Here is a 15,519-nt window from a genome sequence, read left to right on the forward strand (position 1 = left end):
TTATTAACTCTGTTATTAACTCTCTGTTATTAACTCTGTTATTAACTCTTATTAACTGTTATTAACTCTGTTATTAACTCTGTGATTAACTGTTATTAACTCTCTGTGATTAACTCTCTGTGATTAACTCTGTTATTAACTCTCTGTTATTAACTCTGTTATTAACTCTGTTATTAACTCTGTGATTAACTGTTATTAACTCTGTTATTAACTCTCTGTGATTAACTCTGTTATTAACTCTCTGTTATTAACTCTGTTATTAACTCTGTTATTAACTCTGTGATTAACTCTGTGATTAACTGTTATTAACTCTGTTATTAACTCTCTGTTATTAACTGTTATTAACTCTGTTATTAACTCTCTGTGATTAACTCTGTTATTAACTCTGTTATTAACTCTCTGTGATTAACTCTGTTATTAACTCTGTTATTAACTCTCTGTGATTAACTCTGTTATTAACTCTGTTATTAACTCTGTGATTAACTCTGTTATTAACTCTGTTATTAACTCTGTTATTAACTGTTATTAATTCTCTGTGATTAACTCTGTTATTAACTGTTATTAACTCTGTTATTAACTCTGTTATTAACTCTGTGATTAACTCTGTTATTAACTCTGTTATTAACTCTGTTATTAACTCTGTTATTAACTCTCTGTTATTAACTCTGTTATTAACTCTCTGTCGTTAACTCTGTCATTAACTCTCTGTTGTTAACTCTCTGTCGTTAACTCTGTCATTAACTCTGTTGTTAACTCTCTGTCGTTAACTCTGTCATTAACTCTCTGTTGTTAACTCTGTTGTTAACTCTGTCATTAACTCTGTTGTTAACTCTGTTGTTAACTCTGTTATTAACTCTCTGTTATTAACTCTGTTATTAACTCTCTGTGATTAACTCTCTGTGATTAACTCTGTTAACTCTCTGTGATTAACTCTGTTATTAACTCTGTTATTAACTCTCTGTTATTAACTCTGTTATTAACTCTCTGTGATTAACTCTGTGATTAACTCTGTTATTAACTCTCTGTGATTAACTCTGTTATTAACTCTGTGATTAACTCTGTGATTAACTCTGTGATCAACTCTCTGTTATTAACTCTGTTATTAACTCTGTTATTAACTCTCTGTGATTAACTCTGTTATTAACTCTGTTATTAACTCTGTTATTAACTGTTATTAACTCTCTGTGATTAACTCTGTTATTAACTGTTATTAACTCTCTGTGATTAACTCTGTTATTAACTCTGTTATTAACTCTCTGTTATTAACTCTGTGATTAACTCTGTGATTAACTCTGTTATTAACTCTGTGATTAACTCTGTTATTAACTCTGTTATTAACTCTGTTATTAACTCTCTGTTATTAACTCTATTATTAACTGTTATTAACTCTGTTATTAACTCTGTGATTAACTCTGTGATTAACTCTGTCATTAACTCTCTGTGATTAACTCTGTGATTAACTGTGATTAACTCTGTTATTAACTCTGTTATTAACTCTCTGTGATTAACTCTGTTATTAACTCTGTTATTAACTCTGTTATTAACTGTTATTAACTCTCTGTTATTAACTCTGTTATTAACTCTGTTATTAACTCTGTTATTAACTCTGTTATTAACTCTTATTAACTGTTATTAACTCTGTTATTAACTCTGTGATTAACTCTGTGATTAACTCTGTTATTAACTCTGTGATTAACTCTCTGTGATTAACTCTGTTATTAACTCTGTTATTAACTGTTATTAACTCTGTTATTAACTGTTATTAACTCTGTTATTAACTCTCTGTGATTAACTGTTATTAACTCTGTGATTAACTGTTATTAACTCTGTTATTAACTCTCTGTTATTAACTGTTATTAACTCTCTGTGATTAACTCTGTTATTAACTCTCTGTTATTAACTCTCTGTGATTAACTCTGTTATTAACTCTGTTATTAACTGTTATTAACTCTGTTAACTCTGTGATTAACTCTGTTATTAACTCTGTTATTAACTCTGTTATTAACTGTTATTAATTCTCTGTGATTAACTATGTTATTAACTCTGTTATTAACTGTTATTAACTCTGTTATTAACTGTTATTAACTCTGTTATTAACTCTGTTATTAACTCTGTGATTAACTCTATTAACTCTGTGATTAACTCTGTGATTAACTCTGTTATTAACTCTGTTATTAACTCTCTGTTATTAACTCTGTTATTAACTCTCTGTCGTTAACTCTGTCATTAACTCTCTGTTGTTAACTCTCTGTCGTTAACTCTGTCATTAACTCTGTTATTAACTCTGTGATTAACTGTTATTAACTCTGTGATTAACTCTGTTATTAACTCTGTTATTAACTCTGTTATTAACTCTGTTATTAACTCTCTGTCGTTAACTCTGTCATTAACTCTGTGTTGTTAATTCTCTGTCGTTAACTCTGTCATTAACTCTCTGTTGTTAACTCTGTTGTTAACTCTGTCATTAACTCTGTTGTTAACTCTGTCGTTAACTCTGTCGTTAACTCTGTTATTAACTCTGTTGTTAACTCTGTCGTTAACTCTGTCATTAACTCTGTTGTTAACTCTGTTGTTAACTCTGTCGTTAACTCTGTTATTAACTCTGTTATTAACTGTTATTAACTCTCTGTTATTAACTCTGTGATTAACTCTGTTATTAACTCTGTTATTAACTCTGTGATTAACTCTGTGATTAACTCTGTGATTAACTCTGTTATTAACTCTGTGATTAACTCTGTTATTAACTCTCTGTGATTAACTGTTATTAACTCTCTGTCGTTAACTCTGTCATTAACTCTCTGTTGTTAACTCTGTTGTTAACTCTGTCATTAACTCTGTTGTTAACTCTGTCGTTAACTCTGTCGTTAACTCTGTTATTAACTCTGTTGTTAACTCTGTCGTTAACTCTGTCATTAACTCTGTTGTTAACTCTGTTGTTAACTCTGTCGTTAACTCTGTTATTAACTCTGTTATTAACTGTTATTAACTCTCTGTTATTAACTCTGTGATTAACTCTGTTATTAACTCTGTTATTAACTCTGTGATTAACTCTGTGATTAACTCTGTTAACTCTGTCGTTAACTCTGTTATTAACTCTGTTAACTCTGTCGTTAACTCTGTTATTAACTCTCTGTTGTTAACTCTCTGTCGTTAACTCTGTCGTTAACTCTGTTATTAACTCTCTGTTGTTAACTCTCTGTCGTTAACTCTGTCATTAACTCTGTTAACTCTGTTGTTAACTCTGTCATTAACTCTCTGTTGTTAACTCTCTGTCGTTAACTCTGTCATTAACTCTCTGTTGTTAACTCTGTTGTTAACTCTGTTGTTAACTCTGTCGTTAACTCTGTTATTAACTCTCTGTTGTTAACTCTCTGTCGTTAACTCTGTCATTAACTGTTGTTAACTCTGTTGTTAACTCTGTTGTTAACTCTGTCGTTAACTCTGTTGTTAATGTGTCACACTGTCTGCTGCTGGATTAGAAACCACATCTATTTCATCTATTTTCTGTCAATCAACTAATTAATTAATTAATTGATTAATTGATGGTTTCAGCTGTTCTTCTATAAACACCATATTCTATAAACTCTTCATGTTTACATGAATGAATCTGAACTAAAGCTGTCAGATTAATGTTCATAAATCAGTAAGAGTAAATGTTGAAGTATAACGAGACGATAGAAAGTAAATGTTCTTGGTTATTTTCCACAAAGATGAATATTAATGTTTTTTTATTGATATTCAGACATAAACATCCAGAGTTTGATATGAAACAGACGAGTCTGGTTTTTAGATAAAAAGTGATTTAATCTGTTTTGTTTTTCGTCTTTGTGACACCGACAGTGTGACAGTGTGTAAGGCTCAGAACCGTCACTCTCATCAAAATATACATCAGATAGAAAACCAGCAGTCAGCTAGCTCTCAGACACCTCACTGTGGTACAAAACACCTATATACACCCCCCCCCCCCCCCCCCCCGCCTTCCACCTGGTCCCACTCCTGTCTCACCTGAAACTGAAGGTCTGTGATGCATTCAAGTCACCTGGGAAAAAGCATCTGTATGTAAATGTGTCCTGACGTGTTTCAGTCTCTTACTGTCTATTAATAATAAACTAAACTATTATCTACATCCAGCAGGAGTGTTTTCATTAGTCCACAGCGTCCCGTAAAGAGTCCTCGTTAGTTCAGGACGTTGACGTGATGACGACGACTTGATGATCTAACGTACAGACTCAAACACAGGGACAGTAACCGGCTTCTATGGGGGGGAGGTGTCTGTTAACCAGGAACCACCGCCGACATGCAGGAGACCAGAGGTAGCGTCCACTAACGCCGGGATCAGACTCCACGATATCAGCCTGATTACAGCCCGACGCGGCCGTCGTAGGGGATCGATTACAGCCCGACGCGGCCGTCGTAGGGGATCGATTACAGCCCGACACGGCCGTCGTAGGGGATCGATTACAGCCCGACACGGCCGTCGTAGGGGATCGATTACAGCCCGACGCGGCCGTCGTATGGGATCGATTACAGCCCGACGCGGCCGTCGTAGAGGATCGATTACAGCCCGACGCGGCCGTCGTAGAGGATCGATTACAGCCCGACGCGGCCGTCGTAGGGGATCGATTACAGCCCGACACGGCCGTCGTAGGGGATCGATTACAGCCTGACGCGGCCGTCGTAGAGGATCGATTACAGCCCGACGCGGCCGTCGTATGGGATCGATTACAGCCCGACGCGGCCGTCGTAGAGGATCGATTACAGCCCGACGCGGCCGTCGTAGGGGATCGATTACAGCACGACGTGGCCGTCGTAGGGGATCAGGAACGATAAATTCGTGTCGTGTGTGAATATCGATCCTCTTATCTGGTAGTGTGTCATAGTACACGACAACCGACGCCACGTCTGGGACGCCCCACGACACCCCGAGGAAAAGTCTAGCCTGTCAGAATGTTTCGTCTCGACACGCCTAGTGTGACGTCATCTCCTACGACGTGTTCCTTGCATCGACCAATCAGGTGCTCTCTCCAGCGCGCAGTCACAGTCAGATCACTTGGTAATAAACAAACATGGAGAAAAGGAGGAGGGATGTTTGCTGCCGTCAGGTGGGACAACCAAACTGAAGAAACATTCAGTGAGTTGTGGCAGCTCTAGCCCCCTACTGCCTGTTGGACGTTTGGTCGAGGGAGGACCATGACAGAGTCAACAAAGACTAACTTTGGCGATTCAACCGCCTCCCCGATGACGTCTGAACTTGTACACGATGGTGGAATACGACGTGCCGTGATTGGTCGTGGTCATACGTGTAGTCTTGCCAGTCACCCGACCGAGACACTGCAAGAGTTTATGGCGCTGTGATTGTTAGATCTGACATGGTGACCATCGTCAAAGACACAAATATCCTGGAGTCTGATCCCGGCATAACACAACATGTCATGACCTCACCAGAACCAGAAGCAGAAGCAGAACCAGACTGTATTATCAGGAGCAGATATTGTAGGAATAGAAAGTAATCTGGAGTTCTGCAGGATCATCAAATATCTCACTCCCTGTCTGGCGGCGGTTGATTCAGACGCAATGATGCTGAAATAAATACAAACGACATCAACTCGTCCTTCACCTGCACCGCTCCGACCACACAACTCTCAAAGTCTCACTATATCAGAGTAGATACGTCCACACAGCGTGGTGTCGATGTCCATATCTCTCTCTAACAGTGTTTAACTGGCTGATGTGTGACGGACTGTGGACAAGAGCTGAGTCCAGGTTCTGGAGGTTCTGGAGCCTCTGGAATTAGTCAGGACTTCAGATCTCTTTGGTCCTGAAATGACGGAGGACGAGCCTGAATTCAGAGTTTCACAACCTCATCTACCAAAGCTCCCAGGCGTCTTGAATGCATCACGACTCAGAGGAAACCTTCAGCTCAGACGGTGACGTTGAAGTTCAGGTTGGGTTGGGTTCAGGTCTGAGCAGCTGGAATGTCGACGTAATATTAAGACACACAGATAAACCAAACCAGCACCTTGTGGTTTCAGTCCGTGAGTGACGGCGGCGGGGGCTTCTTCTCCATCACGCTCTCGTTAATACCTGATGTCCGACTCGGCGCTGCGTTGAAGGCACTCCACGTTACATCTGGTTTTGCAATAGAGACTGAAGTTAAATCCAGTGAAGCGGTCGAGAAATTAATAAAAACATTCCCACAGGAAAACCCCGTCGAAGCCTGAACCGGTTCACCATCATCGTCCATCTTTTTGTGTTTTTAGTCCTTAAAACCAGGAACCTGAGGCAGGCGGATCTGTTTGCATCTAGAAGGCCGTTTTTGGTTTCAGCTGTAGTGGATCACAAACTTATAAATAAAACCGTTCGGAGAAGCGACGCCAGAGACGAGACAAGCTAATGTGGTGATTCACAGACCTGACGGAACACAACAGAAACTAAACAACATTCAACAGATTGTAAAAGGCAGCAGGAGAACCGCCGAGACACCAAAAAACCAAACAAGTAAAAGTTCAGGAATGATTAAAATATTGCTACAATATTTGATTTGAATAAAACGTGATTGCATACATGGAAATAAAGAAGAGGAAAGAATAAAAAAAGAGCATCTAAGGTCTAAAGACCAGCAAACCCGCTAAAACAGAATCAGTTCACATGTTTGACGCTACAGTAACCAGCAGTACAAAACACTAACATAAACGAAAACAACACCAATAAAATAAGGATATATCTGTAATACATCAACAGTAAACCTTTATCACCTGTAAACCTGCTCTTGGTTCATTTACAGAGGCGTGATGGGAGATTCTTTTTTTTTTTTTTTACATGTCAAAGTGGAAGTCATTGTGACTCCAGGAATAAGGCACAGGGATCATCTGAAGGCCAAACTAAGCCTTTCTTAACGAGGCCCGGACTAAGATCTGACAGCTTGAAGGTAAATCCACGACTTCCCAAACGTCGTCAGAGCCGATATTTTAAAGACAAAAGTGTTATTTCAAAAGGGGAAACTTCAAAGAAGAGGATTAGGACCACAGGAGAACTGGGAATCTGAGATTAAAGAAAGAATTCTGAGTTAATGAAGTCGGGATTTGAAGAACGTTCGTCAGCGTTCCAGAGAAATCAACTTAGAAGGCCTTAATACCGTAATTCTGGGATTAAAGTCGGAAGGCAAGAGTGGCTAAAATGTAACAACTTCAAAATAAGAAGGAAAATACAAACGCGATCATAGTCGGCTATAATCCTGACTATAATCTGAGAATTCCGGTTTATTCCAAAAATCCTGCCAAACTCAGAATACTGACTTTATTCCCCGACTTCTGAGATTAAATCCAGAATTCTGACTTCCTCCAGTATTTAAAATTACCATAATCCTCTCTGAAGGCAAAGAACCTAAAAATGAGTTTAAAAAAATAATTTAACATCACACCAGACTTCACGGTGGTTTCTGCAGACATGCGTTGGAATGATCGGAGTGTAGTGGACACCATCGAGTCGACGATTCAGATGGTGAAGTCCGCGGCTCAGATGGAGGACTTGGAAAAGGAGACCCGCAGGTGGTGGTTCTCTCCCAGGTCGTGGTTGTGGAACTCAATGAGGGACTCGATGGCCTCCTCCACCGAGCCCATCTGGATCAGAGCCATCTTGTGGTCCTTTCTGAAAGAGAAACCAACAAGAGGATATCAGACTCTATACAGAAAGTCCACAAGGTCGCATGATTCAACATAGTGAATGGAAGGGATTTGGGACAAAGCATTACTGAATGTTTCAGGACAGGGTAAGGACAGGAGGTTCAGGGCAGGGATACGGGCTTCAGTTCAAGACCAAAGGCCTCGGGGCAAATACAAAGGCTTCGAGGCCAAAACAAAGTCTTTGGGCGAGACATGACATGACAAGGTCTTCAGGGCAAGGGCAAAGGTTTCAGGACAAGGTAAGTACAGGAACATCAGGACAAGGACAAAGGTTTCAGGACAAGGTAAATACAGGGATTTCAGGGCAAGATGAAGGTTTCAGGACAAGGTCAGTACAGGGACTTCAGAGCAAGGATGAAGACTTCAGGACAAGGTAAGTACAGGGACTTCAGGGCAAGGACAAAGGTTTCAGGACAAGGTCAGTACAGGGACTTCAGGACAAGGTAAGTACAGGAACATCAGGGCAAGGACAAAGGTTTTAGGACAAGGTCAGTACAGGGACTTCAGGGCAAGGACAAAGGTTTCAGGACAAGGTCAGTACAGGGACTTCAGGGCAAAGACAAAGGTTTCAGGACAAGGTCAGTACAGGGACTTCAGGACAAGGATGAAGGCTTCAGGACAAGGTAAGTACAGGGACTTCAGAGCAAGGATGAAGGCTTCAGGATAAGGTAAGTAAAGGGACTTCAGGGCAAGGACGAAGGCTTCAGGACAAGGTAAGTAAAGGGACTTCAGGACAAGGACGAAAGCTTCAGGACAAGGTAAGAAAAAGGGACTTCAGGACAAGGACGAAAGCTTAAGGACAAGGCAAGTACAGGAACTTCAGGACAAGGACGAAAGCTTAAGGACAAGGTAAGTACAGGGACTTCAGGGCAAGGACGAAAGCTTAAGGACAAGGTAAGTACAGGGACTTCAGGGCAAGGACGAAAGCTTAAGGACAAGGTAAGTACAGGAACTTCAGGACAAGGACGAAAGCTTCAGGACAAGGTAAGTACAGGGACGTCAGGGCAAGGACGAAAGCTTCAGGAAAAGGTAAGTACAGGAACTTCAGGACAAGGATGAAAGCTTCAGGACAAGATAAGTACAGGGACTTCAGGGAAAGGACGGAGGCTTCAGGTCAGGGCAAGTACAGGGACTTCAGGGAAAGGACGGAGGCTTTAGGTCAAGGCAAGTACAGGGACTTCATGGAAAGGACAGAGGCTCCAGGTCAGGAATCAGGGTTTAAAGGCAAGATCGAAAGCTTCAGAGCAGGGCAAGCACGGGGACTTCATAGAAAAGACAACGAATTCAGGGCAAGGATAAGGACTTCTGTGCAAGGACAAAGACATCAGGATACAGACAAGGACTTCAGGACAAGGAAAAGGGCTTCATTGGATCGATGAGGGCTTCTTGATAGGGCAAAGGGCAGAGGCAGTAACTTTAGGGCAAGGATAAGAGATTAAGATGAGGACATGGGCAACAGGACAAGGACATGGGGTTACAGGGCAAGGATGAAGGCTCCAGGGCAAGAACGAATATTTCAGGGCAAGGACAAAGACTTCAAGACAGTACAACCAGAGGAATTTCAGAACAAGAAAAAGAACTTCAAGGCAAGGATGAGAGTTCAAGAACAAGGACAGGGACTTTGGGATAAAGGAGGGCAGTCCGAGAGGCAGAGCTTTAATGAATAAGGCAGGCATCAATAAGGCTTTGAGAACAGAGGCAGTAAACTGAAGACTCACTGGAAGAACTTGAAGGCTTTGACCATGGCTCCTGAGGTGGAAAACAGCATCTTGAGGTCGTCCTCAACTACAGATGGGCTACAACACAAAAGTAACATTAGCATTAAAGGAAGGTTGCAGGTAGTTTCAGTCTGGGGTCAGGTGTATGTTCCTCAGTTTGGACTACGGGCCAGGTGTCAATGATGTTCCTGCTCCTGCAGCTGGAGGACTTACGGGATGTTGGAGAGGTGTAAGGTGGCAGAAGGTGGGAAGATGTTGGAGTAGTTTTTGGAGCCGGGCTTCTTGAAGCGGTGCAGGGGGGAGTTGCTGTAGTCTTTGGTCAGGCCCTGGTCCTCGTGGCCTTCACGGGGAAGCTGAACGCTGGTGTGTTTGGACGGCGTGATGCGCAGAGGCTTCCCGTGCAGCTGCTGCCCGCTCAGGTGGCTCATGGCTGCGAACCAGACAGGTAAAGAACGCTGCTTAAGTTCCTGACTGGATTATCTCAGTATCTTTTATTTGATCTTACACTGAGGGGAGTTTCTATTGCAGTAGAACAGGATAAGACACAATAAAGTAAACTAAAAACAAATATGATATGTCTCTGATAATGTTTGTAGGCAGTTATCTTTGTACTCATCTTCTTTGTTGAGGTCTCAAGTATATAAAACCAAATATTAACACAGTTTGTTATCATAAGATATCCAGATAATTCAGTTGGCCTAAAAATATCACTAGCATCTATTCTGGAACCTGAACTTACCTGTAGGTCAAGTCTTCAATTCAGAAAAGTACTTTTGGAAGTACTTTTGGGGAAATCTTTGCATTTATTGTCAGAATCAAACTGGGGACATTAAGATCATAATATTATGGTATCCGTCTCATTTAGAGACGCCCCAGATATACAGAGACACTACCTTGGACAAGTTACTGATCTGCTGCTACAAAGCTGGACTGTGTCCAGTCAGACGTGTGAGAGACATTTTAAAAAGGCCAGAAGGCGTCCTATTGGTGGAGAACAGAGGAGCCCAGAAGGCGTCCTATTGGTGGAGACGGGAGGAAGGAGGTTACCTAGCTGAGCCTGTGTGCAGTCAGACATCTGAACCAGAGCGTTCTCCTTCTTATTGAACAGAATCTTCACTCTCATCACGTCGCCGTAAACACCTGATAAAATAAAAACACACAGCCAGAGACAAACACAAGGTTAAGTTCTCCTTAAACAGGAAGTCCTACAAACATCAGAGTAAAGCTGGACTCTGTTAAACCCGACAGGAAGCTGGACTGACTGACTGACTGACTGACTGACTGACTGACTGACTGACTGACTGACTGACTGACTGACCCAGCAGCAGGGAGACGCTGCCGTCACAGTGTGGAACAAACACTAACCCATCTATGAGTTTCATTTAGGTGTTAAAACAGGAAATGCAGTGAGGAAATTAAGGGTAAGGGTCAGAGGAAATTAAAATTACACCGTGTAGGAGCTATGAATTATGGGAGTGATGACGAGCAGCTGATTCAGCACTGAGGACATGCAGACTGAAAGAAACCCGGCATGCAAACTCACACACTGAGACTCTACTGAGATAAGATGAAACACACAATAAATGCAGCTTCTGTCACATATAATCACCACGGCAACTAAAAATTACTTCACCTCAAAACTCTTCTATATATATATATATATATATATATATATATACAGTATATATATATATATGTTCTATATGTATCAGCTTCAGTTATTGATCTGGTATCAGGTTGAAGTGGGAGATCATAATTAATGTTTTGCACGTTGTTAATAAACAAAAAGAGCAAATAGAAATAAAAGATCAGTGAATTTATCACTGTTTTTCAGAACGAGGCCAATTTTCCGAGCTTTCGCACCACGAATACAGATATTAATCAACTTTATATTATGTATCACTTTCATTAGTATTTATTATTATTTATCACTTTATTATTATGTATCACTTTCATTAGTATTTATTATTTATCACTTTATTATTATTTATCACTTTCATTAGTATTTATCACTTTATTATTATTTATCACTTTATTATTATTTATCACTTTATTATTATTTATCACTTTCATTATTATTATTTATCACTTTATTATTATTTATCACTTTATTATTATTTATCACTTTCATTAGTATTTATTATTATTTATCACTTTATTATTATTTATCACTTTCATTAGTATTTATTATTATTTATCACTTTATTATTATTTATCACTTTCATTAGTATTTATCACTTTATTATTATTTATCACTTTCATTAGTATTTATTATTATTTATCACTTTATTATTATTTATCACTTTCATTAGTATTTATTATTATTTATCACTTTATTATTATTTATCACTTTCATTAGTATTTATCACTTTATTATTATTTATCACTTTATTATTATTTATCACTTTATTATTATTTATCACTTTCATTAGTATTTATCACTTTATTATTATTATTTATCACTTATTATTATTTATCAATATTCATTATTATTTATCACTTTATTATTATTATTATGTATTATCTTTATTATAATTATTATTATTTGTATTATTATTTATTATCTTTATTATTATTTATTACTTTTTTATTATTATTTATCTGCTTATTATTATTTATCACTTTATTATTATTATTATTTATTATCTTTATTATTTATCACTTTTTTAGTTATTATTTATCTGCTTTTTAACAGTTTCAAATAATATATATATTTTAATATATTATCTTTATTGAACATTATTTCTACTGGCTCAACACACCTGATGTGACTTAGTGAGGAGCCTAAACTCTCATGAACCCGTTCAGAGAACCCGTTCAGAGAACCCGTTCAGAAGAGCTGCAGATATTGTGAATAAACTCAGATCCAAACCAAACTCATGTTTCATTAAACCAAAGTCAAAAGAGGAAAACCAACGTGATGAAATGTTCCTGATGATGTGAACATAAGAAGCGAGTGACAACATACCGAAGAGAATAAAGAGGCAGTGGGGCGTAACTCTCTTTAGAGACAGCAGAGAAGGCAGCGGAGGGACAGGACAGGTAAAGGTGGGAGGGCAGGACAGGCGGAGGGTCCGAGGCGTTTCCATGGCAACAAATTAAACAAGGGGAAAAAAAAAAGACAGGTGAGGGGTCAATCAGGAGGTTAATTAATTACCTTCGAGAGGAGGGGTCAGATAACACATGACTGGACAGGTGAGTGTTTCATTACATCATCATCATCATCATCATCATCATCATCATATCAGTTCTTACTCTGCTCTTTCGTCAGTACTTTCTCTCCTGATTGTTTAACTGGTATTGATTCTGTAGAGATGATTCTAGGCGTAACTTCCAGTGAGGTCGTGAGGTCGAGGAACCCTGCTTTATCTGAACACATCTTTAACTAACGTTAACGGGACTGTTAGTAACTTCTTCCTCGTATAAATCATTGCTGGTCGGTGTCTCATGGTCGCTCTCGTGTGTCTGCGCTGTTCAGACTCAGACTCTCTGAGGTTCTCTGAGGTCCTCTGAGGTTCTCTGAGGTTCTCTGAGGTCCTCTGAGGTTCTCTGAGGATCTCTGAGGTTCTCTGAGGTTCTCTGAGGTCCTCTGAGGATCTCTGAGGTTCTCTGAGGTCCTCTGAGGTCCTCTGAGGTCCTCTGAGGTTCTCTGAGGTCCTCTGAGGTCATCTGAGGTTCTCTGAGGATCTCTGAGGTTCTCTGAGGTTCTCTGAGGTTATCTGAGGTCCTCTGAGGTCCTCTGAGGTTCTCTGAGGTTCTCTCAGGTTCTCTGAGGTCATCTGAGGTTCTCTGAGGATCTCTGAGGTTCTCTGAGGTTCTCTGAGGTCCTCTGAGGTCCTCTGAGGTTCTCTGAGGTTCTCTGAGGTTCTCTCAGGTTCTCTCAGGTTCTCTGAGGTCATCTGAGGTTCTCTGAGGATCTCTGAGGTTCTCTGAGGTTATCTGAGGTCCTCTGAGGTTCTCTGAGGTCATCTGAGGTTCTCTGAGGATCTCTGAGGTTCTCTGAGGTTATCTGAGGTTATCTGAGGTCCTCTGAGGTCATCTGAGGTTCTCTGAGGATCTCTGAGGTTCTCTGAGGTTATCTGAGGTTCTCTCAGGTCATCTGAGGTTCTCTGAGGTTCTCTGAGGTTATCTGAGGTCCTCTGAGGTCCTCTGAGGTTCTCTGAGGTTCTCTCAGGTTCTCTGAGGTCATCTGAGGTTCTCTGAGGTCATCTGAGGTTCTCTGAGGATCTCTGAGGTCATCTGAGGTTCTCTGAGGTTCTCTGAGGTCCTCTGAGGTCATCTGAGGTTCTCTGAGGATCTCTGAGGTCATCTGAGGTTCTCTGAGGTTCTCTGAGGTCCTCTGAGGTCATCTGAGGTTCTCTGAGGATCTCTGAGGTCATCTGAGGTTCTCTGAGGTTATCTGAGGTCCTCTGAGGTCCTCTGAGGTCCTCTGAGGTTCTCTGAGGTTCTCTCAGGTTCTCTGAGGTTCTCTGAGGTCCTGATCTCTGATCATTGTAACAGGTGTTCACGTTTCACTAGATGTATTAATACCGGAGAAGATCAGCATAGCGTTACCATGGAAACAATTCAGTGTCTGGAAGTTACGCCCATTATTCACGCAAGGCATCATGGGAGCTAGGACTAAGGTGGATAGGACTGGCTGTGTCAATCCTCTGCTATGTCCTAATAAACACTAATAATGTCCCACAATGCACTGCACAAAGTAAATGTCAACATGTCTGATGGATAGAGGACAGTGGTGAGAGACTGATGTTATAAGACAGTAATGATGGACAAACGGATAGACGGACGGACGGACGGACGGACGGAGAGGACGGAGAGGAGGACTCACCTCGGGGTTCAGGTTGCTGACCAGCAGGACAGAGACCCCGGCTGAGATGTGGGGGAAGCCCAGCCGGGCGCCGGGGAGGGACAGGGAGGACAGGCCGAGCTGAGCCGGGACCAGGCCGGGGTAGTGGGGGGCCACTGGGACAGGTGGGACGGGTGAGACGTCAGACTGAGACACTAAAGACAGAATCCTCATATCTGTCCCCCACAATAAACCCCTAACCCTTTAGACTCAGAGGACGTCCTCTGGAAGAGACGCACAGATACCGATACCAGGTCTGATATCAGGCCGATACTGACTCATATAGCTGGATCTGATATCAGGCCGATACTGACTCATATAGCTGGATCTGATATCAGGCCGATACTGGCTCATATAGCTGGATCTGATATCAGGCCGATACTGGCTCATATAGCTGGATCTGATATCAGGCCGATACTGACTCATATAGCTGGATCTGATATCAGGCCGATACTGGCTCATATAGCTGGATCTGATATCAGGCCGATACTGGCTCATATAGCTGGATCTGATATCAGGCCGATACTGACTCATATAGCTGGATCTGATATCAGGCCGATACTGGCTCATATAGCTGGATCTGATATCAGGCCGATACTGACTCATATAGCTGGATCTGATATCAGGCCGATACTGGCTCATATAGCTGGATCTGATATCAGGCCGATACTGACTCATATAGCTGGATCTGATATCAGGCCGATACTGGCTCATATAGCTGGATCTGATATCAGGCCGATACTGACTCATATAGCTGGATCTGATATCAGGCCGATACTGACTCATATAGCTGGATCTGATATCAGGCCGATACTGACTCATATAGCTGGATCTGATATCAGGCCGATACTGACTCATATAGCTGGATCTGATATCAGGCTGATACTGGCTCATATAGCTGGGTCTGATATCAGGCTGATACTGGCTCATATAGCTGGGTCTGATATCAGGCCGATACTGGCTCATATAGCTGGGTCTGATATCAGGCTGATACTGGCTCATATAGCTGGGTCTGATATCAGGCCGATACTGGCTCATATAGCTGGATCTGATATCAGGCCGATACTGGCTCATATAGCTGGGTCTGATATCAGGCCGATACTGGCTCATATAGCTGGGTCTGATATCAGGCCGATATGGACTCATATAGCTGGATCTGATATCAGGCCGATACTGGCTCATATAGCTGGGTCTGATATGAGGCCGATACTGACTCATATAGCTGGATCTGATATCAGGCCGATACTGGCTCATATAGCTGGGTCTGATA

At 41.1% G+C, this 15,519-nt stretch overlaps 1 protein-coding gene and 1 long non-coding RNA gene across 4 annotated transcripts in view; one reads left to right on the forward strand and one right to left on the reverse strand.

Annotated features, from left to right (window-relative positions):
- Positions 1 to 3,783: 3,783 nt before the first annotated feature.
- Positions 3,784 to 15,519, reverse strand: part of LOC141767308 (polypyrimidine tract-binding protein 1-like) — a 28,278-nt gene continuing 16,542 nt past the window's right edge. For all 3 annotated transcript variants that reach the window (XM_074634475.1, XM_074634474.1, XM_074634476.1), the window contains 6 exons: positions 14,232 to 14,365; positions 12,369 to 12,402; positions 10,448 to 10,540; positions 9,614 to 9,830; positions 9,401 to 9,478; positions 3,784 to 7,647 (listed from right to left, as the gene is read on the reverse strand). In XM_074634475.1, the coding sequence (XP_074490576.1) occupies positions 7,515 to 7,647; positions 9,401 to 9,478; positions 9,614 to 9,830; positions 10,448 to 10,540; positions 12,369 to 12,402; positions 14,232 to 14,365 (689 nt within the window). In that variant the 3' untranslated portion in view covers positions 3,784 to 7,514. The remainder of the gene's footprint in view (positions 7,648 to 9,400; positions 9,479 to 9,613; positions 9,831 to 10,447; positions 10,541 to 12,368; positions 12,403 to 14,231; positions 14,366 to 15,519) is intronic.
- LOC141767309 (uncharacterized) lies at positions 13,035 to 13,985 on the forward strand. Its single transcript, XR_012593823.1, has 4 exons — positions 13,035 to 13,074; positions 13,285 to 13,304; positions 13,735 to 13,754; positions 13,855 to 13,985. It is a non-coding gene; the product is annotated as an uncharacterized LOC141767309 (long non-coding RNA).

Source organism: Sebastes fasciatus, chromosome 5 (assembly GCF_043250625.1).
Source record: "Sebastes fasciatus isolate fSebFas1 chromosome 5, fSebFas1.pri, whole genome shotgun sequence".
Taxonomy (NCBI): Eukaryota; Metazoa; Chordata; class Actinopteri; order Perciformes; family Sebastidae; genus Sebastes; species Sebastes fasciatus.